At 30.9% G+C, this 24804-nt stretch overlaps 3 protein-coding genes across 6 annotated transcripts in view; all 3 read left to right on the top strand.

Moving 5' to 3' along the window:
* LOC112458806 (TD and POZ domain-containing protein 3-like) overlaps positions 1-4435 on the top strand; it is a 10774-nt gene extending 6339 nt beyond the window's left edge. The window contains exons 1-2 of one of the 2 annotated variants that reach the window (XM_025022612.1): positions 360-688; positions 3221-4435. In XM_025022612.1, coding sequence (XP_024878380.1) covers positions 608-688; positions 3221-4348 — 1209 coding nt within the window. In that variant the 5' untranslated portion in view covers positions 360-607 and the 3' untranslated portion in view covers positions 4349-4435. Of the gene's footprint in view, positions 1-359; positions 689-3220 lie in introns of those variants that run through there. The other variant, XM_025022613.1, reaches the window with a different exon arrangement.
* Positions 4436-11634: 7199 nt separating this feature from the next.
* On the top strand, positions 11635-14551 carry LOC112458804 (protein maternal effect lethal 26-like). Of its 2 annotated transcripts, XM_025022608.1 has the most exons (3): positions 11635-11714; positions 11812-12106; positions 12980-14551. In XM_025022608.1, the coding sequence occupies exons 2-3, from the start codon at positions 11933-11935 to the stop codon at positions 13556-13558; spliced, it is 753 nt and encodes a 250-aa protein (XP_024878376.1). In that variant the 5' UTR covers positions 11635-11714; positions 11812-11932; the 3' UTR covers positions 13559-14551. The 2 variants fall into 2 exon arrangements, with proteins under 2 accessions (XP_024878376.1, XP_024878375.1); XM_025022607.1 differs by having other exon boundaries at positions 11691-12106.
* Positions 14552-20642: 6091 nt separating this feature from the next.
* Positions 20643-23304, top strand: LOC112458805. 2 transcript variants are annotated; one of them, XM_025022611.1, is made up of 3 exons: positions 20643-21174; positions 21247-22093; positions 22456-23304. In XM_025022611.1, the coding sequence occupies exons 1-2, from the start codon at positions 20724-20726 to the stop codon at positions 22089-22091; spliced, it is 1296 nt and encodes a 431-aa protein (XP_024878379.1). In that variant the 5' UTR covers positions 20643-20723; the 3' UTR covers positions 22092-22093; positions 22456-23304. The 2 variants fall into 2 exon arrangements, with proteins under 2 accessions (XP_024878379.1, XP_024878377.1); XM_025022609.1 differs by having other exon boundaries at positions 20643-22093.
* The last annotated feature ends 1500 nt before the right edge of the window (positions 23305-24804 follow it).

Below are 24804 nucleotides of genomic sequence, written 5' to 3'. Positions count from 1 at the left end.
TGAGACACTATTATAGGTTCATGCAGCGTCTCACTTTGTCCTACACGAGTTCCGCCGCTATATCTTATAATTTTTGATTTTGCGAGATCTATAGTTCTATAACCGTTCTATAAAAAGTTATATAAAACCAAAAAATTAATTATAAGGTACTAAAAACAAAATTACAGTGTATAACGATGCGTCCCGTAATCGCATTATTCCCGGCGAATATCAGCCGGATGCCGCCCGGCTGAACATCCGCCCGGGCGAGGAAAGGCACGGTGTGCCATATTTTTAATCTAAACCGCGTCGTATAAGTCCACGCGAAGAACTTATGTATACCGCGGCAATCGATTCGGAGCGCCGAGCGATGCCGAGACCGACCAAAGACCGCCGAACACAATCGCGGCGTCGAGACAATTCGCAGTAGCTTGGAAACTTGATTTGATAAAAGGAAATAAAGGAAATCAGTTGCCATCAGTGTTTGTACTACATACACGCGTTAGTCTAATAAATGCTATTATCTGGACGGTGTTGGAATATTACCGAAGGATATCTTTAGAAAAACGCAAGATCTTAAGTGTGACTGATCAAGATTCAGCGGAAAAGCAAATACGCATAAGCAAATATGGCATTTAATTCGAATAAGCAAATGCCATTATTTGGCGAGGCAAATCAAGTAAGGCCATTATTTAACGAGGCAAATCAAGTAAGTTCTTAACAGTTTTTTTCAACGTTGCCTACGCTTCGTTGACTACGTGTTATTAGAACGTTAGGAAACACATAAAACATTGCAATTGATATATAACGAATTAATTATGGCATTTCCTAAAGCGACAATTCCATGCATTCTACATAGCAAAGAAAATGCATAAATTCAAACACGTATCAAATCCACTTTCTACTAGCATGTGTAATTTGAACACAATTAAAAATGATTAATGCAAAGAGTCTACATTTCACATGCATCCATTACTTTTATCAGAATTCAAGGATATAATCCTGTTTATATGTAATAGACATGAAAAGCATTTTAAGAATTGAACTTATACATATATGTATTATGTATATCAAAATGCATGAAATGTAAAATTATAAATAACAGTTTATTCTTAAATTAACGGGAATTATAGATCGTGTAAGACTTAACCAAGAAAGCAGTTTAGTAATCATTCTTGAAATTTGACGTAAAATGGCTACTTTAATACTTATTCAATTCCTTTTTGTGGTTGTCTAACATAAAATGTTATTTTTATTTAAAGAAAGATATATTAAAGTTGTCCCAAAGATTTCTACGTATTTTAAGTTAAACCCCCCAACATAATTAATATATAACATATACTTATATTTGAAAATATATGAAAAAGTAGTTTATTTTTAAATAATTTATTATAATTAAATGCAAATTGTAGTACAAATTTTTTTCTCAGAGAATGTGCGTGAGAACTCACATTACTTTTTCAACATATTATATATTTGAGTGACTGTGTATATTGGAAGCTTTCCATCAAGCAACACAAGTCGACACAAGTATTGTTTTATCTTTGTTAAGCCTTGTGTTCACGATACTAGAAATCGCTTCGAGATCTCAGACAGAGACAAAATTAATTAATCACATTTAAACAATTCTCGGAGCGATTTAATTCTAGCACCGTGGACACAATTAGGGTTTACTTATTGCCAAAACAGAAAGATATAGAACGATATTTGTGTCGACTTGTATCACTTGCTGGAAAGTTCCCATGCATTATATATATAATATAATATATATATATATATATATATATATATATATATATCCCTTAAATGCCCCGTGGGGTCCAGCGGACCCCAGACCCTTTAGAATGAAATGTTTTCAAATGTTCTTGCCAAAAATGGAGCTCATGCTCCCATTGATGATAGTTGAGTGCGTGACCTACCCGTTTGTACACTTAGCAGTACTCAGTTTACTTCATTTTTTATACTATGTTGAAATTGAACTTTTATCAATATAAGCATTTTATTCTCTTTTCTAAGCCTAGAACAACATTTAAAAAAATTTTCATAACTATAGATAAAAAAATCAATGAGTAAGGAGACATTTTTCATGCTGGGGTCTTTTAGACCCCTTATGTCATTTACGAGATTCTTGAGAGGTGTGGCATTTAAGGGATATATGTGTGTGTGTGTGTGTGTGTGTGTGTGTGTGTATGTGTGCGTATGTGTGTATAATATAACACTTATAGAGTCCTTCGTAATCAGAATCTGGCTATACGGTAGCAACTTTTTATTGATTCGCCATTTTTTAGCAAAAGCAAGAGAAACAGAAAGAGAAAGAGATAGAAAAGAGACAAAGAAAAAGATATAAAAAAAAAAAGAAAACGATAGTGAATGTATATCCCTCTCTCTCGTAAAATTTGGTCAGGACTGCAAGTTGGCCAGACAGATTAAACGGACTCTAATATAACACTATATAATTTTTTGATATATAAGGTAAATGTACCAATGCAAGGACACTTAAAATTTATGTTTAGACACCTTTATTATTTTAGTTTTTAAATAAATATAACGCGAATTAAAATCAAAGATATGTAAAAATATAATACAAGAAAAATATTCTTATCTTTGATTCTTTGATTTTAATTCCCGTTATAACTTATTTAAGGAGTAAAATGATAAAAATGTCCAGATATATAGATAATACGTGCACATTGGTACATTTATTACCTTAGTACATACTATAATTTTCAACTTATATATTATATAATAATTTCAATCAAGTGCCAAATAATCTCCTCGCAGAAATTAAAAACACCCGTTTATAAATGCTTTCAGATAGGAGATAGATACTTCCAGAGGGATTCACTTTTTTCACAGAACAATTTGTGAAAGTGGTCGAACAAATTAGGTTTTCGAAAATTAATATAAAAATCCTGGAAGTCAAAATATTATCATGTAATGATTGTATGACGAGTCATTGTACAGTCATTTTGGAGTCATAATAGTTCAGTGATCAAACTTTGACTTGTTTCTGTCATTTTGACGTCACAATGACATTATCTTGATTTTTTGTTCTCCTTGAGTCCAATTTCAAGTGACTTTTATCTATACATCTATACATGATGTATAAGCGTTATTACATGTTAAAATATTTGTTTAAAATTTAATCTATTTTATTATAAAAAGCATAGCGACTTTTTCAGGATATTTTGATGTTGATCACATTTTCATCATTTATAATAAGTAAGTTAATTATTTTCAGATATGGAACCCGAGTTTCACCCCGAGGTCTGAAGGAATGAAACATGAGAATAGCTATACTGACAATGAGATTGTCTCGAAAAAGGAGCAGACAGTATCTTCATCATTTTTACCTTCGTATACCAAGAGCTATTCTCAAACACGATTGGAAGTTACTACGTCTGACTATACATGGAAAATTGATCAATTTGGGCGTCTCGCTGCAATCGTAGATACATTAAATTCTCCACCATTTGGAGAAAACAACCAATACAAGATTCAAATGAATATTTTACGTAAAGATTTCCTATGTGCAATACGAATCTTAATACGTACTGGTACAGCATTTACCGGATTATGTACTACTACTATAATGCATCCGCCTGAAACAGTCTTAGCGTCAAGATCGATTTCGTGTCGTATATCGGATATGACATTGTTAATTGATGTCTTGGATGATTCGTACATATCTACAGAGGCGTTTATAATACATTGCAAGATTGAACATTTTCATCAACTGATAAGTAACACTATACACATGAATTTACAACCATCCACAACGGTATTTAAAGAGGTGAAATCTTTTGAAGGTTCAACTCTTGAATTCATATCTAAGAATGAAAAATCAATTAAATTTATAGTAGGGGAAGAACAGTATGTTATATCAAAAAAATTGTTGTGCGACACCAACAGTAACTACTTTAAAATTATCTGTCTTATACATGATGGAAAGGAAAAAGATATGACAAATGAATTAGCAACGGATAATGAGTTACAAACTTTTAAACAGATTTTAATATTTATTTTAACTGGCTCAGTAGAACAATGTGATTATGAGATGCTTAAAAAGTTGTTAACAGCAGCTGATAAATACGATGTACCGACTTTAAAATTAACGTGTGAACATTATTTGCTACGCTATATCACGATTAAAAATGCTGTGGAACTTATACAGCTTGCGTTGTTGTCTAAAGCCAAATTTTTAGAAACACATTCGACAACTTTTATTAAATTTCACATAAAAGAAATTACAAATACTAAAGAATTTAAAAGCTTGTCGCAAGAAGATTTAAATAAGGTATTGGAATTTATTGAGAAACTTGAAACGCTTGAAAGCAGCACAATTCAATCCTTTTCGTCGGCCACCTAAGACACATAAGAAATCTAATTATAATTATTAACTTTTATATGTATAAGAATTTATATAATGCACATAATATGGATTAATATGGATTATTAATATGGATTAAAAATAATTCCCTTTTTGAGTTTTGATGTACGAAAGAAATTATTATTATTAATTGTACTTAACATAGTTTAGTTATAATTTTCTCAAATTTACAGATTGACCTAAAACAAAAAGAAATAAGAATCTTTATAAGCCTACGTTATCTATAAACGTTTTACTTATTTTTATCAGTACTGTATCTTATTAAAAATTTTCAATCGTTTTTTTCTTTAGATCATCTTGTGTACATACATATTACAGTGTCAGAATCTTTAACAAATCTTAGCTACCCTTCTCAACGAGCAAATTATTTTTCATAAATTTAAACTTGATTTTTGCCCTTTAATATTTATCGTAATTATAATTATACGTTTTTGATATTGTTATTAATTCGAGTTCAATAAAGTGCGATTAAATCGGAACAGAATCAAATTTATAATTATTTCTTAATATATGTAGATAAAAAATCAATAACTTATGTTTCGTTATTTTTTTTTTTCTACCAGTTTATTTATCTTTATTTCTTATTCAAAGGCATATATGATATTGAGCAATTTATGTAAATACAGATATATTCGATTTAATACAAATATACGGTCCGATCATCTACACAAAGATAGAAGAAGAAAATATACTTCACACAAATTATATGTCGGCTACAAAAATTTAAATTAAATTTGATTTGATAATTCATCATTATTTTCTTTCTTGAAATCTATATTTGTTTTGAAAATTATAAATATAAACGAAACGTGACCTTTTTGGTTAATTTTGTATCTTTTATTAATCTAGTTTCTGCGTTTAATTCGAAATGAAACTTTATGTTATCACTTATTTAAGGGAATATAATTTGAAAGTAAAGGATAAGAGAGAGGCAAAGTGTGAACAGTGAGAGCTCTGTAATGTTAGCGGACCCTTCCCCCACCACCAAAGTTATCCAATCTGTAGTGACCTGTACACTGTATACATACAACCGTGGCAGTGAGTAACTGCGTCTGCGTTGTCCGCGTTCGTTTGTTGAGATTCTCATCTTTTTTCACATCACAGATTAACGTTGTATTCGCAACAGGCATTATAGAGGCAACAGCTTGAGAACTCGATTTGATAAAAAGAAATCAGAGAGATCAGTTGTCAAATCTTGTTATACACACATTAATCTAATATCATTATCTACAATATCTTAGACAGTGCTCGAATATCATCGTAGATATTGATAAAGAAACGCAAGATCTTAGTTCGACTGATTTAAGATTCAGCGGCAAAGTAAGTACGCATACTAGCAAATCGACTAAAGTTCTTAACAGTTCTTTTCTCAACTTCATTCACTACGTGTTGTTAGAACATTAGAAAACACATAAGACTTGAAGTATAACGAATTAATCATGAAATTTCCTAAAGTATCAATTCTATGCATTCTACTACATAGCAAAGAAAATGCATATATTTATACACGTATCAAATCTATTTTCTACTAACAGGTGAAATTTCAGTGCAATTATTAATCAGTAAAATTATTAATGCAAAAAGTCCACTTCAGATAAATTTATTGTATCAGAATTCAAGACAGTACTCTGTTTATATGTAATATAAAAAAATAATTTAAAAATTGGACTTGTATACATATACATCAATGTGCATGAAGGGGGATAAAATTTTAACTCTTCGCAGAACATGTATAATTTGCTGCTTCCGTCGACCGTGTGGGTCTTTTAGAGCAGTTAAGATTTTCAAGCTGTAATAGTGCCATAAAAAATCTGAAATATTTAAGTATACTTTCGAAGACATTAAAAATCTATTTATACTGTTTATATGCTTGATTCTTGTTTGGGGGTTTTTTTATGAGCCCGTAAAATCTCCAAAAAATTAAAAACTGAAATATCGACCGGGTCTCTAAAACCCCACTACTCTGCGAAGGGTTAAATATAAGTATCTCCTTAAATTTTTAATGGGATTTATAGATCGTGTAAGACTTGAGCAAAAAGCAGCTCTTACTAATAATTCTTGGAATTTGACACAAATATGACAAAAGTCATAACTTTCAAGTATTTATTAAATTGATCTTGATCAACGAAAATAATCATGTTTAAGTTTTCTCCTACAATTTAGCTATTCATTCAACTCTTTTGTGATTGTCTAACATACAATTTATTTTTATTTAAAGAAAAATATATTAAATATAAGGTGTCTAAAAAATTTCTATGTTTTTTAAGTTCAATTCACAGACTTCTATGTTTTCACTTGGACAACGGTTAAATAAATTTCTATCCCACAATAAAGAAAGCTGCTGTACGAGTTAGCAGTCTGGAGTAATATATGTAGAAGTTTGTGATTAAACTCGATTTTAAATGGCTGTTATCTAAGCGTATAAACGTATTACATGTTAGGATATTTGTTTGAAATTCCATCTATTTTATTATAAAAAGTATAGAGACTTTCTCTCAGGACATTTTGATGTTGATCATTTTCATTATTCATAAGTAAGTTAATTATTTTCAGTTGTGGAGATCTGAAGAAGATAAAAATACCTATACTGAGACGAAAATGGAGCAGAAAGTATCTTCACCATTTTTACCTTCGTATACCAAGAGCTATTCTCAAACACCATTTGATGTGACTACGTCTGGGTATACAAGGAAAATTGATCAATTTGGACGTCTCTCTGCAATCGTATATGGATACATTAAATTCTCCACCATTTGGAGAAAACAACCAATACAAGATTCAAATGAATATTTTACGTCAAGATTTGCTATGTGCAATACGAATTTCAATACGTACTAATACAGCATTTAGCGGTTCATGTACTACTACTATAATGCATCCGCCTGGAACAGTCTTAGCGTCAAGATCGATTTCGTGTCGTATATCGGATATGACATTGTTAATTGATGTCTCGGATGATTCGTACATTTCTACAGAAGCGTTTGTAATACATTGCAAGATTGAACATTTTTCATCTACTGATAAATAATACTATACACATGAATTTACAACCATCTGCATCGGTATTTAAAGAGGTAGAATCTCTTGAAGACTTAACTTTTGAATTTGAGTCTGAAAAATCAATCAAATTTATAGTAGGAGAAGAAGAGTATGTTATATAAAAAAAAAATATTGTGCGACACCAACAGTAGTTACTTTAAGAATATCTGTCTTACACATAAGGGAAGAGAAATAAATATGGCAACGATATTAACGAGAAATGAGTTACAAACTTTTAAACAGGTTTTATTATATATTACAACTAATTGATCAGGGTGATTATAAGATGCTTAAAAAGTTATTAACAGCAGCTGATAAAAATGATGTACCAACTTTAAAATTAACGTGTCAACATTATTTGTTACGCAGTCTTACGATTGAAAATGCCTTAAAACTTAAAAGTCTATCGCAAGAAGATTTAAATAAGATAATGGAATTGATTGAGAAAAGTAAATTTGGAGTTAGCACTGATCATTTTTCTTTGTCACCACTTAAGAAATCTAATTATAATTATTAACGTTTAGATGTATAAGAATTTATATGCAAATAAGTATTAATATGGATTAAAAATAATTCTTTTTTTTTTAGTTTTGATGTACAAATAAAACTACTATTAATTATACTCAATGTAGTTTAGTTAAAACTTTCTCAAGTTTACAGGTTGATCTAAAACAAAAGGAAATGGAAAATTATAAGAATCCTTATAAACCTATATGTGTTATCTTCTATATATACAATATATAAATGTTTTTTTATTTTTATCAGTACTGTATCTTATTAAAATTTTTAATTGTTTTGTAGATCATCCTGTGTATGTACTATAGTATCAGAATCTTTAACAGCTATCTTTTTTACCAAACAAATTATTTTTCATGAATTTAAACTTTTGATTTTTGTTTTTTTTGTTTGGGGTTCAATAAAATGCGATTAAATAAAAACTTTCACATCGGTATATGAAAGAAAATGCTTCGCAAAAATTACAAATGGGAGTTAAATTTTATTAAGGTGCCAATTCATGAGACGCTGAAAATGAGCGTCAATAAGGTGAACGTGGTGCTTTGACGTTAGCGTCAAAGAAATGAAGTTGAATTTGTTTAATATTCAGCGTCGTCGCTGAATCGTCGTTAATCGTCCCAGTATAATCAAACATAGACTTCGAAATACGTAAAATAGTAATTATTTTCAAGTAATATCTTCAAATAATAATATTTTATGGATACATATATAAATAAAAGATATTATTTCTGAAGATTTTTACTTGCTGAAAATGAGGGTCGAGCGTTAACGTGAAAAGGCACCTTTACTCATTATTTCGAAATCTAGAGATTGGTTTAAAAATAAAAATGTTACAAATATGATCTTTTTGGTTAATTTAGTATCTTTTGTTAATCTAGAAGTTTCTGTGCTTAATTCGAAATAAAACTTTATATTGTTGCTTTGAGAGAAGGTATAATAATTCGAAAGTATAGGGTAATACAAAGTGTGAACTATGAAATCGCAACTTTATAACCGAGTAGAAGAAATTTAATTATTCCTAAATAATAATAATATTATTGAAATGTAATGTCGGATCTGTCAGGTAAAGTGAGAATTCATTGTATTCTGTTTAATCGTTTAATGTATATTTTATGTAATAAAGAAGTTCCTGATATATTTCTCATCGAACCCATTTGTTTATTCATTATTTTGTTAGCACATTTTAGCAATTAACAGTTATTATTGCATAAATAAGGTAGTCGACTCATTAATTATTATAGTAGAACTTGACTGCGCGAAACTTCAATAAAATATTATAGTATTTTGAATTATAAAAGTTCTTCATGTAAATCTAGTTTTAGGTTCTTGTTGCATCTAAGTATCTTAAGTTATACCTAAAGTAAATCAATTATAAAGAATTACTAACAATAAGCTAATTTTTCTGCTGATCATATACATTATAAAGAGTACATTCCTAAGTCTATTAATAATTGAAAATCCATAATTTATATTTACATATGCTATAGATTTTCAGTACCGACTACCGTCAGTACATTTCAGAATACGCCTAACAAAAGAATTAAGGTCGATTCAGACACAGCCGTGCCGTATCCGTACCGTGCACGAAACAGAAACATCAGACAAGGATACCTATTGTCTCCATCCTTGTCTAATGTTGTCTCCATCCTTGTCTAATGTTAACGATACGGATACGGTACGGGTACGGCACGGTTGTGTCTGAATCGACCCTTAAGATTTTTAAACGCTATGTGACAAAAGAAAGCATCTTTGGCACAGAGATACGAGGGCACATATTATAGAACATTTCAAGACAGATTCCGATCAGAATACTTTCGTTTTCCTTAGAAGAGTCTTTATGAATCTTTATAAAATATTGGATTTAATTGATTTTTACATTGGTTTCAGAGCCAAAATCAGTGCAGGATTCGAATAAGCATTTTACATGAATCTGATTCGTTGAAAAGCTTTATAAGATTTTATTTGTTTACTGAAACTGAGTTTATTGTGATTCGCGTGATATATTTATAATTTACTCGAAAGAGTTTCACAAGAATAAGTTATACATATAAGTCCAATTCCGGTTTTATATTGAATTGTGTTGGTATATGAAACTATAGTGGAATAGTTATATACTGCAAATTACTCTATTTGAGATTCCTGCCTTTAGTTCCTCATTGCATCTAACAATATAAAGTATCTTAAGTTATACTTAAAATAAATAAATCATATAGGGGAGAGTTGGCAATTACCGAGCCCCTAAGAACCGAAGCGTATATCTAATAAGCTCAGAAATGCTTCAAAAAAACAAACTGTGCAGTTTTAGATAGGTCATTTATTTGGCTATCCATATATCATAGCAATAATCTTGAAAGTTAAACACAAACCGAGACACAAACTGAAATATTAATAAATTTTCAAAAAGTGAAAAAACGCGGTATTATCAAACTGGTCTGATAATATCGTGACCAGGTCTTATAAAATCGTACCCAGTTTAATAAAACTGTACCTATAAAAATTACTCTGGCTTCAGCCAGTGATATTAATATCGTCTAGTAGGTACCTACATATAAAAATAAGTGAATGCGTTAACAAATAAAGATCATTATAAATTCAAATCAAAACTTAAGCAACGATCTTTTCTGTAAGCACCTTACATTGTAAACTAAACAGTCTTGGTAACTCTTAACACACAGTTATCGTTATACTTATGAGTATTATACCTTGGGCGCGAAATTATCAAACTCAATTATTTCACTTTACAACATTAAAATATATAGGAAAGAAACGCGTGTTTCTAAATTAATTACTTTGCAACCTAATTTTATAGTGTTTTAGCCTATCAAATTTGCCAAATTTATTTCTCTAATGAAAATATTATGTTACTCACCTCTTATCGAAACTACCAGCAAAATTGCAACGAGCAAGCAGAAGAGCTTCCAGAGCGCACTGTGTTTACATGGACGGCCGGAACGCATTGACGGCGCATGCGGGTGGGGTATTTCGTGTTACTCTATATGATATTAACATCATTGTAGGCGCGTAATACAAATAGTTATTGAAATAAACAATATGGCGCGGAATTGTCAACCGCGCGGTAATTGCCAACTCTCCCCTACAAATTACTCTATTTGATTCCTGCCTTTAGTTTCTCTCATTGCATCTAACAATATAAAGTATCTTAAGTTATACTTGAAATAAATAAATCATATAAAGAATATCCTATCCTAAGTTATATTATAAATTTTTTTGTTAAATATAACTTAATTATAAAATATAATGTATTCCGAAATGTATTAATAATATTGAAAATCCATAATTTACATGTATCTTATAGATTTTCAGTACTGTTAGTACATTTCGGAATACAGATATGAATGTATATTCTTCTCTCTCGCAGAATTTTACTAGAACCGTTAAGTTTGCCAGATGGCTCTGATTAGAGAAATTCTAATTTATAAGATAAGTGGAAGGGGCACGCACCAAAGAAAGAGCCAATAGGATGTGTGATAACATGTACGTGGCTCTTTCTTATTGGCCGCGTTCAGCAGACACAACTGTTGAGTTCGTCTTATCAACACTCTATGTTGATTGGTTGGTTCTAAAAGTAAGAGCCAATCATGTTCGACTGCTACTGAGCGGCTTGGTCTGCTGAACGCGCACATTGGTAGTATACATGTTTTCTCTTGTACATACACGGCATTTATTTACATGTGTAGTGCTGCACGTGCGATCGTCGCGATCCGTTCCTTCTACGTGCTACCGCATGCTATTCAGGCCGGTTTTCGCTACCTCTACATATATCTTGCAGGTGAGTTGGAGCTCGAATTTGATATCTTAGCAGTGGCCACGTTTATTTGTTCATTCACATTAATTGTTTTTCGCACATCTTGACGTTACATTCGCAGTAGCTTGGAAACCTGATTTGCTAAAGATAAAGGGAAGAGGAAAGAAATCAGTTGCTACATCTGTACATACACGCATTAGTCTAATAATATCATCTGGACGGTGTTCGTGTATAATTAAAGCATGTCCGAGTCCGAGATCATGTCATTAGAGAAACTTTATTTGGAGAAAAGATTAAGTTTAACTGAATCTTCAGCGAAAGAATCAACGGATGATTCAATGCAAGATTCAACGGATGATTCAATGGAAGATTTAACGGAAGAGCAATACATCGAAAGAAAATTACATAAAATGGAAGTAAGTCCTAACATCTTTTCTCAACTTTGCTGACTACGTGTTATTAGAATGTTAGAAAGCACATAAGATTTTGTATAAACGAATCAATACATTAATGATATTTCCTAAAGCGACAATTCCATATACATTCTACATAACAAAGAAAATTCATAAACATTCATATCAAGTCTATTTTCTATTAGCATGTGTAATTTAAATGCAATTAAAAAATTTGATGCAAAAAAACTACATCAGCCGAATCCGTTACTTTTATCAGAATTTAAGATATAATTTATATTTATATATTTATAAATATTAATTTATATTCATTAATATTTATAAGTTCTATTTATATGTAATATAAAAAAATACTTAAAAAATTGGATTTATACATACATATACGTCAAAGTGCGCATGGAGTATATAAAGTTATAAATATAACTGTCTGCTTAAATTTAATATTATAAAATTTATAGATCGTGTAAGACTTACAATTAGGCAAGAAAGTGACTATTTATCTTGAAATTTGACGTAAAATTATAATACAATTTTTTTATTCAATAAATCGGTTGTCATCAGCGAAACTAGCGGTGTTTAAGTTTTCTTCTACAATTTGGCTATTTATTCAACTTTTTTTTATTGTCTGGTAAAAATGTTATTTTTATTTAAAAGAGACAATTAAATATAAGATGTCTCAATAATTTCTATGTACTTTCAGTGAAATCGGATTTCACAAATGGCTCTTATCTATATATATATAAATATGTTATTACATGTTAGGATATTTGTTTGAAATTCAATCCCTTTTATTAAAAAGCATAGAAACTTTTAGGACATTTTGTTGTTCGTTCTTTTTTCACCATTTATAAAATTAAGTAAGTTAATTATTTTCAGATTTCTGATAAAGAAGTTGAGGATATCTCTACCGAGAATACACCGAAAAAGGAGCAGACAATTTTATCGCCATATTTATGTATGAATTTACTGCCAGATGAGGAATCAATCAAATTTATAATAGGAGGAAAACCACATGTTATATCAAAAAAATCGTTGTGCGCCACCAACAGTAGTTACTTTAAAAATATCTGCCTTACACATAAGGAAATAGATATGACAAATGAATTAGTAACGGATAAGGAAATACGATCTTTTTATCAGATTTTATTATATATTGCAACTGGCTCAATAGAACAAAAAGATTATTGGACGTTAAAAGATTTATTAACAGCAGCTGATAAGTATGATGTACCAAGATTAAAATTAATTTGTGAACGTAATTTGATATGCTGTATTACTATTGACAATGCTATAGAACTTCTACAGTTTGCGCTTTCGTCTAATACAAAATTTTTAGCAAGACTTTCGAAGATTTATATTAAATATTACATAGAACGGATTAAGAATACTAAAGAATTTCGAGATCTACCACAAGAGAATTTAAATAAGATAATGGAATTTATTGGGGAAAGTTAATTACCTGAAAGCAGTACCCATCATTCTTTGTTACCGTTTAAGGCAGATAAGGAACTTACATTTGCAAATATTGGAATGTAATATTGCATGTAATATTGCAGTCCTATATTCATAAAATATGATAAAGATATTTTTCTTATTTAATTAGTATATTTTTTCTTTGCTACATATATTCTAGCTTTTAATTTTTATACCGAGTGTTTCTGAAAGAGCGTCCATTAATTACATAGCGCTATTTTTTGTCAAAAATTGAGTCGAAGAAATCTGAAACATTTTTTTTTCTATAATGCATAATTCTAATGCATAATCTATACAGCAGTAATTATTGACTAAAGTCAATTCAAGTCGCACCATTCTCTAACCGAGCGTACTTTAACTGACGTACTGATTCAGAATTTTGCAACTCAATTTTTAATAAAAAATTTTGATGAAACTACTAGGCATTCTTTAAGAAACACTATGTGAGAATTTATATTCAAATAAGTACTAATACAAATTAAAAATAATTCTTGACTTAAGTTTAAATGTACGAGTAAAACTATTATTTTAATTACACTTAATGTAGTTTAGTTATAAGTTTTCTCAAGTCTACAGGTTGATTTAAAACAAAGGGAAATAAGAATTCTTACAAACCTATGTTACCTGTAAATATTTCATTTATTTTTATCAGTACTATGTCATATTAAAAATTTCGTTCTGTAGATTATTCTGCGTACATACACATTATAGCGTCGGAGTCTTTAGCAACTACCTTTTTCAACAAAATATATTTTTTTTTAATTTAAGCTTGATTTTTGTTTTTCAATGTTTATTTGCGTTTTCGATATTGTCATTAACGTACATACACATTATAGCGTCGGAGTCTTTAGCAACTACCTTTTTCAACGAAATATTAATTTTTTTTGTAAATTTAGGCTTGATTTTTGCTTTTCAATGTTTATTTGCTTTTTTGATATTGTCATTCGAGTTCAATAAAATGTGATTTATTTGAAACAATCAAATTTATTATTATTCCTTAATATATGAAAAAATAAATGAACTCATATTTTAATATTATTTATCTTTTTACCAGTTTATTTATCTTTATTTCTAATTTAGAGACGTATGTGATGTTGAGCGAATTGCATACAAAGATGTTCGTTTTAATAGAAATATTAAAAAAGTATTCTTATATTTTTAATTTAATCTTACGATCAGCGAAAATAGTCGTGAGTTATAAAAGTTCTTCGTTTAGATCTAGCATTTGATTATTCAGCTCCTTTCGGCAACTGCAAATTTTATACAAAATATTTCACCGGAAGAAATATTGATTGTTTTTAGCAATGATAAATGGGTTGATTATTTACAGATTTCTCGAATAAAAATAAAAATAGAAATATTCGAGTTTGCGATAGCTTAAGGATAGCGATAGATTTATAGCAGGCGTGCGACATTATATCGATTTTCTTCTCAACGCTTATCATAACGAAACTTGATAGCTGTTCTCGGGGCTTCTGCGGCGATCGATGATTTGAACGCATGTTGATTTCAAACGTAATCAAGACGGGACCAAACGTAAGCTGCTATCTCGCTGTGTTCGCGAACTTAATCATAACAAATCGAATAGTAACATTTACTTCGCCAGTGAATAATTAACAGTAAGGACTTTTTAATCGACCTTACTAACTATAATTTTTTTTAAATTGTCGTGACCATATACGACCATTTTTGTCAATTAATTGACAACACGTTTAATTATTTGCGCAATTAAATTTATTGCGCAATAAATTATTTAAATAGGATTTATGTATATATCAGCATCAAAATTACATCAAATTAGAAGGGCCAAAACTCATGGTCGAAACGTCTTAACAATTAATTGACCAAAACCATGTAATAATCGTATTGTCAGAATTAAAAAAAAATTATAGCCAGTAGGGTTGATTTAAAAAGTTTTTACTGTTAGTCATAACGATTCCGAGAAGCCAATAAATCTATCATTTCCGCTCGCTGTTGCCAAGGGTTCAGAGTTTCTGGTATATTTTTTGTTCATTTCGAGTATAAAAAATTGCAGGACTTTCTTACGTCGGTCAATCATCAGTCGATTAATTGTCGTCAATCATTACCTACTTTTGGTTGCGAACAGTCTAAATTACAGTAAACGAAAATGTAATTAACTCTAAAGGAATTCGATCCGGGACACTCGCCGTTCGGTCTACCTCTATAAAATTCTAAACTTCGTGTAAATTTTTCTCTTTTTTTTTTGTATATTTAGGCTGTTTAGTAAAGTGACACTTTACGTTTATATCTTAATTTGCATCAGTGTTAATACGTTCCTACATAACATCTACATAACTCGGCATCATCCATCTTCCTTCCTCACGCGTCACACGAACAGATATCCCTACTAAAAATAAAAAGAGAAAAGAAACAGGCTGTATTTTTTTATCATCCGTCATACAACAAGATTTATTATTGAACATTGTTTTAGTCGAGTATATTTAAATATATCTGGAAATATTTTGATCGTTCTATGAGCCCTTATAAAGCAGTGGGTTAATTGATTTTTACACTGTTTAAAGAGCAAAATTAATGCAGGATTCGAATAAGCATTTTACATAAATCTGATTGGTTGAAAAGCGTCATAACGTTTTATTTGCTTACTGAAACTGGACAAGGGGACAACCAACCGTTGAATTTTGTTAAATTTTTAATATGTTACAGTTCAACCCATTCACTAATATAAAGTACAGGAATTCTGCCCAATGCGCAATTGCAATGGGCAAGAAAATGGAAAATAAGAATTGTTACAAACCTATATTATCTATAAATGTTTTACTTAATTAAGAACACACTCTGTCTCTCGACTTATGAACGGCGCAGAAACTCTTCGGATTTTCAACTTTTCACCGGTCTTGCTGTCATAAGACGTTACTTCCACTCCGCTATTATAAATGGGTAATATATGATGCAGCGTTCCATCTTTGATGTGCCACTTTACATCTTTTATCTTGTCGGCATTTGGCTCGGCTATCGGCCATTCGTTAAGTATATGCCCGCGGGCCGTGGGCAAATCAGTACTACATTTTATTAAAAATTTCCAATCGTTCTGTAGATGATCCTGATGTGTACTATATATAGTTCTTTGAAAATTTAAATTAATAACTCACAATCTCGAAATGTTGATTCTTGTTAAAAACAAAAATAAAACAATATGGTCTTTTTAATTAATTGTATATTTCTTGTTAATCTAGTTCCTGCTTAATTCGAAATAACATTATATTTTCGATTTGGGAAAAGGTAATTTTAAAGTAAAGGAAGGCAAAGTGTAAACTATGAAACCGGAATTTTGTATAATTGGGTAGAAGAAATATTTAATTCCGAAATAATAATAATAATATTATTAAAATGTAATGCCGGATCTGTCAGGTAAAGTAAGAATTTAATGTATTTTATTTACTATATTCTATATAAATATATAATCTATATCTATATAATAAAGAAGTTTCTGATATACCCCTCATCAGGAACCCATTTGTTCGTTCATTATTTTCCTAGCATATTTTAGCAATTAACAGTTATTATTGCATAAATAAGGTAGTCAACTCATTAATTATAATTATTACAGTAGAACTTGACTACGCGAAATTTCAATAAAATATTCTATAATAGTATTTTGAAGTTAGTCTCGTTGTGTGTGCCAGTGAAAACAGTCATGAATTATAAAAGTTCTTCATGTAAATCTAATTTTAGGTCCTTGTTGCATCTAAGTATCTTAAGTTGTACCTAAAGTAAATCAATTATAATACAGAATCATTAAGCTAGTTTTCTGCTGAACGTGTATATTATAAAGGGTGCATTCCTAAGTTTGTTAATCATATTGAAAATCCATAATTTATCTTTACGTATGCTATAGATTTTCAGTACCGTCAGTACATTTCAGAATACGCCTAACAAACGAATAAGGTTTTTAAATGCTATGTGACAAAAAAAAATAGGTACAGAGATGCCAATCTCATAGCGCCCGCGGGCCCGCCGTAACATGGGTGGAGAGGATACCCTCTAAAAAAGCTACGCATGTATACTGGGGAGTGGGGACTGCCACATTCATTTGTTCATTATTCATCATCTCACATCGTCTGCAGTAGCTTAAAAATTTGATTTGATAAACAAGAAATTCGAGCCACATCTGTACACGCATTAGTGTAATAATTTCATCATCTGGACGGTGTTCGAATACTTATTACCGATCAAGCATGTCATTAGAGAAACGTGAGATCTTGAGTTCAACTGATCAAGATTCAACGGAAAAGCAAGTACACATAATGGAAGAAAAGCAAGTAAGTTCTTAACAGTTCTTTTCTCAATTTCATTGATTATGTGTTATTAGAACGTTAGAAAGCACATAAGATTTTGTATAAACGAATCAATAGATTAATGACATTTCCTGAAGCGACAATTCCATTCATTCTACATAACAAAAAAAATTCATAAACATTCATATCAAATTTATTTTCTACTAGTATGTGTAATTTAAATGCAATTAAAAAATTTAATGCAAAAGAACACTACATCAGATAAATCCATTACGTATATCAGAATTTAAGATAGAATTTTATTTATAAAATACTTAAAAAATTGGACTTATACATATATAATATATATTAAAGTGCGTATGGGGTATAAAGTTAGATAATGTATATATATATTATATATATATATTAGTTATTTGTGTAACAAGTGCTGTAAGTTGGAAATTGGACGTGCGGGTGATCGCACTCGCCTCGTGGAAAGTGGCCCATTACGCGCGTGACACGCGCGTAATGTGCCACTTTCCACGCACGTGTGATGTAAATATATATATGTCTCCTTAAATTTAATAGGATTTATAGATTGTGTAAGACTTACAATTAGGCAAAAAAGTAGTTCACTAATTATTCTTGAAGTTTGACGTAAAATTATGACAAAACTTTTGATTTAAGAAATCGATTGTCATCAACGAAACTAGCGGTGTTTAAGTTTTCTTCTACAATTTGGCAATTTATTCTACTTTTTTTATTGTCTAATAAAAATGTTATTTTTATTTAAAAGAAAAAATTAAATATAGGATGTCCCAATAATCTCTATGTACTTTTAGTGAAATCGGATTTCAAATGGCTCTTATCTATATACCTATATAAATATGTTATTACATGTTAGGATATTTGTTTGAAATTCAATCTTTTTTATTAAAAGGCATAGAAACTTTTAAGACATTTTGATGTTTGTTTTTTTTCATCATTTATAATTAAGTAAGTTAATTATTTTCAGATTTCTGACAAAGAAGTTGAGATTATCCCTAGTGAGAATACTCTGGAAAAGAAACAGACAGTAGCTTCGTTATTTTTACCTTCGTATATCAAGACGTGTTCTCGAACAAATCTTGAATCTACTATATTTGATTATATATGGACAATTGAACAATATAAGCGTTTTTCGACGATCAAACATATGATTCCGTCGTTTCCAGAAATAGGTCAATGCGAGATTCTAGTGAATGTTTTACGTGATAATGATTCTTCATGGATTAAGGCAATAAAATTGAATATACTTACTAATAACTCATTTCATGGTTCATGTATCACTGCTATAATACGATCGTCTGGAGTAATTGTATTATCAAGATCCATTTTATATCGAATATGACATTGTTAATTGAGTTCTTGACACCTGACCTTAGGATTGAAAATACGCTTATAATAAATTGCAAGTTTGAAATTTTTTGTAATCTGATAAATAAAACTATATGTATGAATTTACTGCCATCGTCAACAAAAATTTCAAAAGATGTAACATATTTTGAAGACCCGAGCTTTGATAAGTTCGAGTATAAAGATGAGGAATCAATTAAATTTTTAGTAGAAGGAAAACCACATGTTATATCAAGAAAATCGTTGTGCGCCATTAACAGTACTTACTTTAAGAATATCTGCCTTCAACATAAAAAAATAGAAAAAGATATGACAAATGAATTAGTAACGAATAAGGAAATACGATCTTTAAGGGGTAAAGCCACTCTAGAATTTTCAAAAAATCGATTTTTTTTGTTAAACGATGCTTTAAGGTCTTAGAAATAAGGTACACTTGGTTTCAAAGCTCGGAAAAATCTCTATTATCCCTTTTTTGTAATCCGTTTGCCGCCGCGTTCACATCTGTGAATGGTGAAACTGAAACTTTAAACGCGTTTTTCTCGAAATCGCTTTTTTAAAATCGGGCGGAATCAGAACTCGAACACCTTTTATCCGATTGACTTGAAATTTTGAGTGAAACTTTACAATAACATTATCTTTGGAAGTAACTAGGGATTTTGCGATAAGTTGAACAAAACTTTTTTTATAAACAATTTTGTGCGACATTTTTTAGCGAAAAATGAAGCACTTTTTTCCAATATGCACCATTCTTACAAAAAATGATATTTCGCAATTTCCCTAGGTACTTCTATAGAAAAACTTCTATATTTTTCAAAAATCTTTGAATTTTTGTTCCAGCTCAGAAATTATAGGAGCTTCGATTCCGCCCGTTGGACGCTTTCCGCAAAAAGGCACTTTGGAGCAATGGCTTTGGTGCTGCCATTTTGGCAATAAATAATTAATAGAAAAATTTTTTTATACTTTAATATATAGATAATTAATATAATTAAACCAATTTTCATTTATGATTATTGTATTTCTGAAAAAAATTATCAAAAATTGGCTTTTTTTGGGACTCTAGAGTGGCATTACCTCTTAAGGGAGTACCTAGTACCCTTTGGAAATTTCAAAAAATCGATTTTTTCTATTGCATATTTTAAAAGTGTTATCTTTTACGCGTATTTTGAGCCCTTGCCGATTGCAAAATTCCAAAAATTGACGAAGTTATAGCCGTTGGAGCGAAGTAGTGTCGGCCGCTAAACCGGTCTGAGACGCCGCCGCCGCTCGGTGTTTACGAGAATTATACCTGCTGCAGACCCTTCTCTCGTTCGAATTGTATTGTCCATTCCTTGTATATATTTTTTCAATAATTCAATGGCAGAGGGGAACTAGCAACCGTTAGATTTAAAGTCCTGCACACGGTCGTGGTTCTGCATACCTGCTCCGTTATTTCAATTTCAACCAGTATTTCACAGTCCGTTTGACAGTATACACCGCGTGAGTCTAACGAAAATAAAATGCCGAAGAGACGAGCAAGTGCAAGTTGCAAAGGTTCCAGAAATACTGAGGGAAGACCTTGTAGACCGAAAAAAAGGATACGTCCTTTGAATGTATTTGAGAAGGAGCAAGAGACAGCCAGTACTAGTAAATCAGCGAAAAAATTACAAAATCGGATGGTGGATGTAGAAATTGACGCGAAATTCGGCTATAGAATTATAAATTTTGTAGCAGTCTTCTCTGCAATTAGTAACCATGTGAAGTGCTCAACTTGTGGAGGCAAAGTGGAATTTTTGGAGTCAAGTATTCGTGGACTCGGTTTTAAAATATTAATAACGTGTAATGCGTGTGAACCGCGAGGAGTATTTTCTAGTCCGCTTATCGGTGGTAATGCTTACGATATTAACAGACGCATTGCTTTTGCCATGAGATTACTTGGACAAGGATTAGCGGGAATAGAAAAGTTTTGTGGTATAATGGATTTACCGAGACCAGTTATTCATAAATCATACGTATATATACAAAAAAATATTTTCTGTGCAGCGAAAGCTGTATGGGAAAAAATACGAGAGAAGGCAGGAGAAGAGGAAAAAATGCTAACATTGCAAGCGGCAACTTGTAAAAAACTAAATGGTCTAAGTGTGTCTGGAGACGGAACATGGAAAAAACTAGGCTCTTCAACATTGTATGGCGTCTGTACTGTAATCGGCCATTATTCCAAAAAAGTACTCGATGTTGTGATAAAATCATCTTACTGTAAGGCTTGCGCTCACTGGGAAAAACAAAAGGACACCGAAGAGTATGCAGAGTGGAAGAAAACGCACGATGCTAAATGTTTTGCCAATCATACAGGATCTGCACGGAAGATGGAAGTTGATGCTATCGTAGATATTTTTCAACGATCTTTGGAGGTTCATGGAATAAGATACTTGTTTTACATTGGAGATGGAGATAGCAAAACTTTCGCTGCAATCTTGAAATCGAAACCATATGGTGATGTACTTGTACAGAAAAAGGAATTGGAAATACTGGGAGGCTACAATCAAAATTGTAATGAAAGTGTAAACTCTGTCACATGGAAAATTGCGTCAAAAATATCTTCCGAGAGTGCTGAGGTCGTCGAAATAGCAGCATATATTGCCTGCAGTACATTCAACGAAGGAGCAATGGCATATCTGAATGTTATGCAGGTATTGAATTTGAAAATTGGCGACAAAGCACAACAGTGGAGCGTGTATGCTGATCAACAGTGCGTCAATGCTGCCGATCTTCAAGCGCAGGAAAGCACGCGAAAGGCAAGATCTGCTCGTAGGCTTGAGAGATTTGCTGCAGAGGACATTTTAGCCGATGCAGAAGGGCTGCAATATGGTGCAGGAACAGCAGAATAATGGTAGGATGAAATAATTATCACTTTATCGCATAGAAAACAGTTGCCAAAACTTTAAACGCGTTTATCTTGAAACGACTTTTTTTGAAACGGTGTACGCGATTCCGAACGTACTTTTATTCCGGCTGTCTTGGCGTTTGGCTTATATCAATATAACAGCATAATGCTGACGTAGAGTTTTTTTGTCCCCGATGAACCATGTGTCAATAACAATAAAAAACCGTTGGTTTTTTCGGCACAAAATGAACTTCTTTTTGTTAAGTGCTATAACTCTTTCACAATTTTTAACATTTTTACAATTATCGAACGTCAACTTGTGGGAAATATATTTGAATTTAATACCCTTTTTGCGTTTTTCATTTCAGGCACGCCGTGCAGGAGCTATTATGTACACCGTAGTCGAGCGCGCGCGCTGGAGGACTCTGCGAGATGACTCATAACTCATACATTTCTCATTATTTTTCAATATAAAAAATACTGCAAATGCACCTAAACATGTACTTCAATATCGTATACACCATGAACCTGATTGGCCTACCACTTTGTCACAAATAAATTTTGAAATTTACCCTTATTTTCGGCCGCCAGAGGGTACTACCCCCTTAAGCAGATTTTATTATATATTGCAACTGGCTCGATAGAACAAAAAGATTATTATACGTTACAAGATTTATTAACAGCAGCTGATAAGTATGACGTACCATGTTGACATGATGTTTACAATGCTATGGAACTTATACAGCTTGCGTTGTTGTCTAATGCAAAATTTTTGAGAACACATTCGGCAACTTTTATTAAATTTTACATAGAAGAGATTAAGAATACTGATCAATTTCGAGGTCTACCACAAGAGAATTTAATTAAGATAATGGAGTTAATTGAGAAAAGTAACTTACCTGAAGGCAGTACTCATTATTCTTTGTTACCGTTTAAGGCAGATAAGGAACTTACATTTGCAAATATTGAAGTGTAATATTGCATGTAAAAAAAAATAAGAATTCTTACAAACCTATGTTACCTGTAAATATTTTATTTATTTTTATCAGTACTATGTCTTATAAAAAATTTCGTTCTGTAGATTATTCTGTGTACATACACATTATAGCGTCGGAGTCTTTAGCAACTACCTTTTTCAACGAAGTATTAATTTTTCTTAAATTTAAGCTTGATTTTTGTTTTTCAATGTTTATTTGCGTTTTCGTTATTGTCATTAATTCGAGTTCAATAAAATGTGATTTATTTCAAACAATCAAATTTATAATTATTCCTTAATATATGAAGATGAAGAAATTAATAAACTTATATTTCATTATTTATTTTTTTACCAGTTTATTTATCTTTATTTTTAATTCCGAGACGTATGTGATGTTGAGCGAATTACATACACAGATGCTCGATTTAATTAATAGAATTACAATACGATCACCTGGAGATGAAAGAAAATGCTTCACAAAAATTTATAAATCGGCTAATTTGAGTTAAATTTAATAAATTCAACAAATTTGAGTTAAATTTAATAACTCATTATTTCAAAATGTAAACATTTCGTTGTGTGTAAACATTTTGAAATAATAAGTTATTAAATTTACTCTTAAAAAAAAAATGAAAATAAGACATAGCTTTTTTGATTGATTTTGTATCTCTTGTTAATCTAGTCTCTGTGCTTCATTCGGTATGAAACTATATCGTCGTTTTAGAAGAAGGTAATTCGAAAGTAAAAAATAAGAATTAAATAATTAAATAATATCATAATAATTATTACGATAAAAGTGTGCAAAACTTTAAAAAAGTATTCTTATATTTTTAATTTAATCTCACGATCAGCGAAACTAGTCGTGAGTTATAAAAGTTCTTCGTTTAAATTTAGCATCTGATTATTCAGCTTTTTTCGGCAACTGCAAATTTTATACAAAATATTTCACCGGAAGAAATATTGACTGTTTTTAGCAATGATAAATGGGTTGATCATTTACAGATTTCTCGAATAAAAATAAAAATATTCGACATTGCGATAGCTTAAGGATAACGATAGATTCATAGCGCGTTGCGACATTATATCGATTTTCTTCTCAACGTTTATCATAATAAAACTTGACTGTTTTCGGGGCTTCTTCGGCAATCGATTTAAACGCGTGTTGATTTCAAACGTAATCAAGACGGGATCAAACGTAAGCTGCTATCTCGCTGTGTTCGCGAACTTAGTCAGAACAAACCGAATAGTAACATTTACTTCGCCAGTGAATAATTAACAGTAAAGATTTTTTAATCCAACTTACTTTGACCAAAACTATGCAATGGTCGTATTGTCACAAAAAAAATTATAGTCAGTAGAGTTGATTTAAAAAGTTTTGACTGTTAGTTATAACGATTCCGAGAAGCCAATAGATCTATCGTTTCCGCTCGCTGTTGCCAAGAGTTCAAAGTTTTTAGTATATTTTTTTTATTTCGAGTATAAATAAAATCGCGGGACTTTCTTACATCGGTCAATCATCAGTCAATTAATTGAATCATCAGTCATTACTTACTTTTCTAAATTACAGTAAACGAAAATGTAACTCTAAACGAATTTGATCCTTTTCACCCACCGAACTCGCCGTTCGGTCTACCTCTAAATTCTAAACTTCGTGTACATTTATTTTCTTTTTTCTCTTTTGTATATTTCGGCTATTTAATAATAATGTAACGCGTCACGTTGCAGCTTTTCGTCAGTGTCA

Source organism: Temnothorax curvispinosus, unplaced genomic scaffold, assembly GCF_003070985.1.
Source record: "Temnothorax curvispinosus isolate PA1 unplaced genomic scaffold, ASM307098v1 QBEX01009191.1, whole genome shotgun sequence".
Lineage (NCBI taxonomy): Eukaryota > Metazoa > Arthropoda > Insecta > Hymenoptera > Formicidae > Temnothorax > Temnothorax curvispinosus.
Note: the sequence above shows the minus strand (reverse complement) of the source record. Positions and strands in the feature narration are given on the sequence as shown.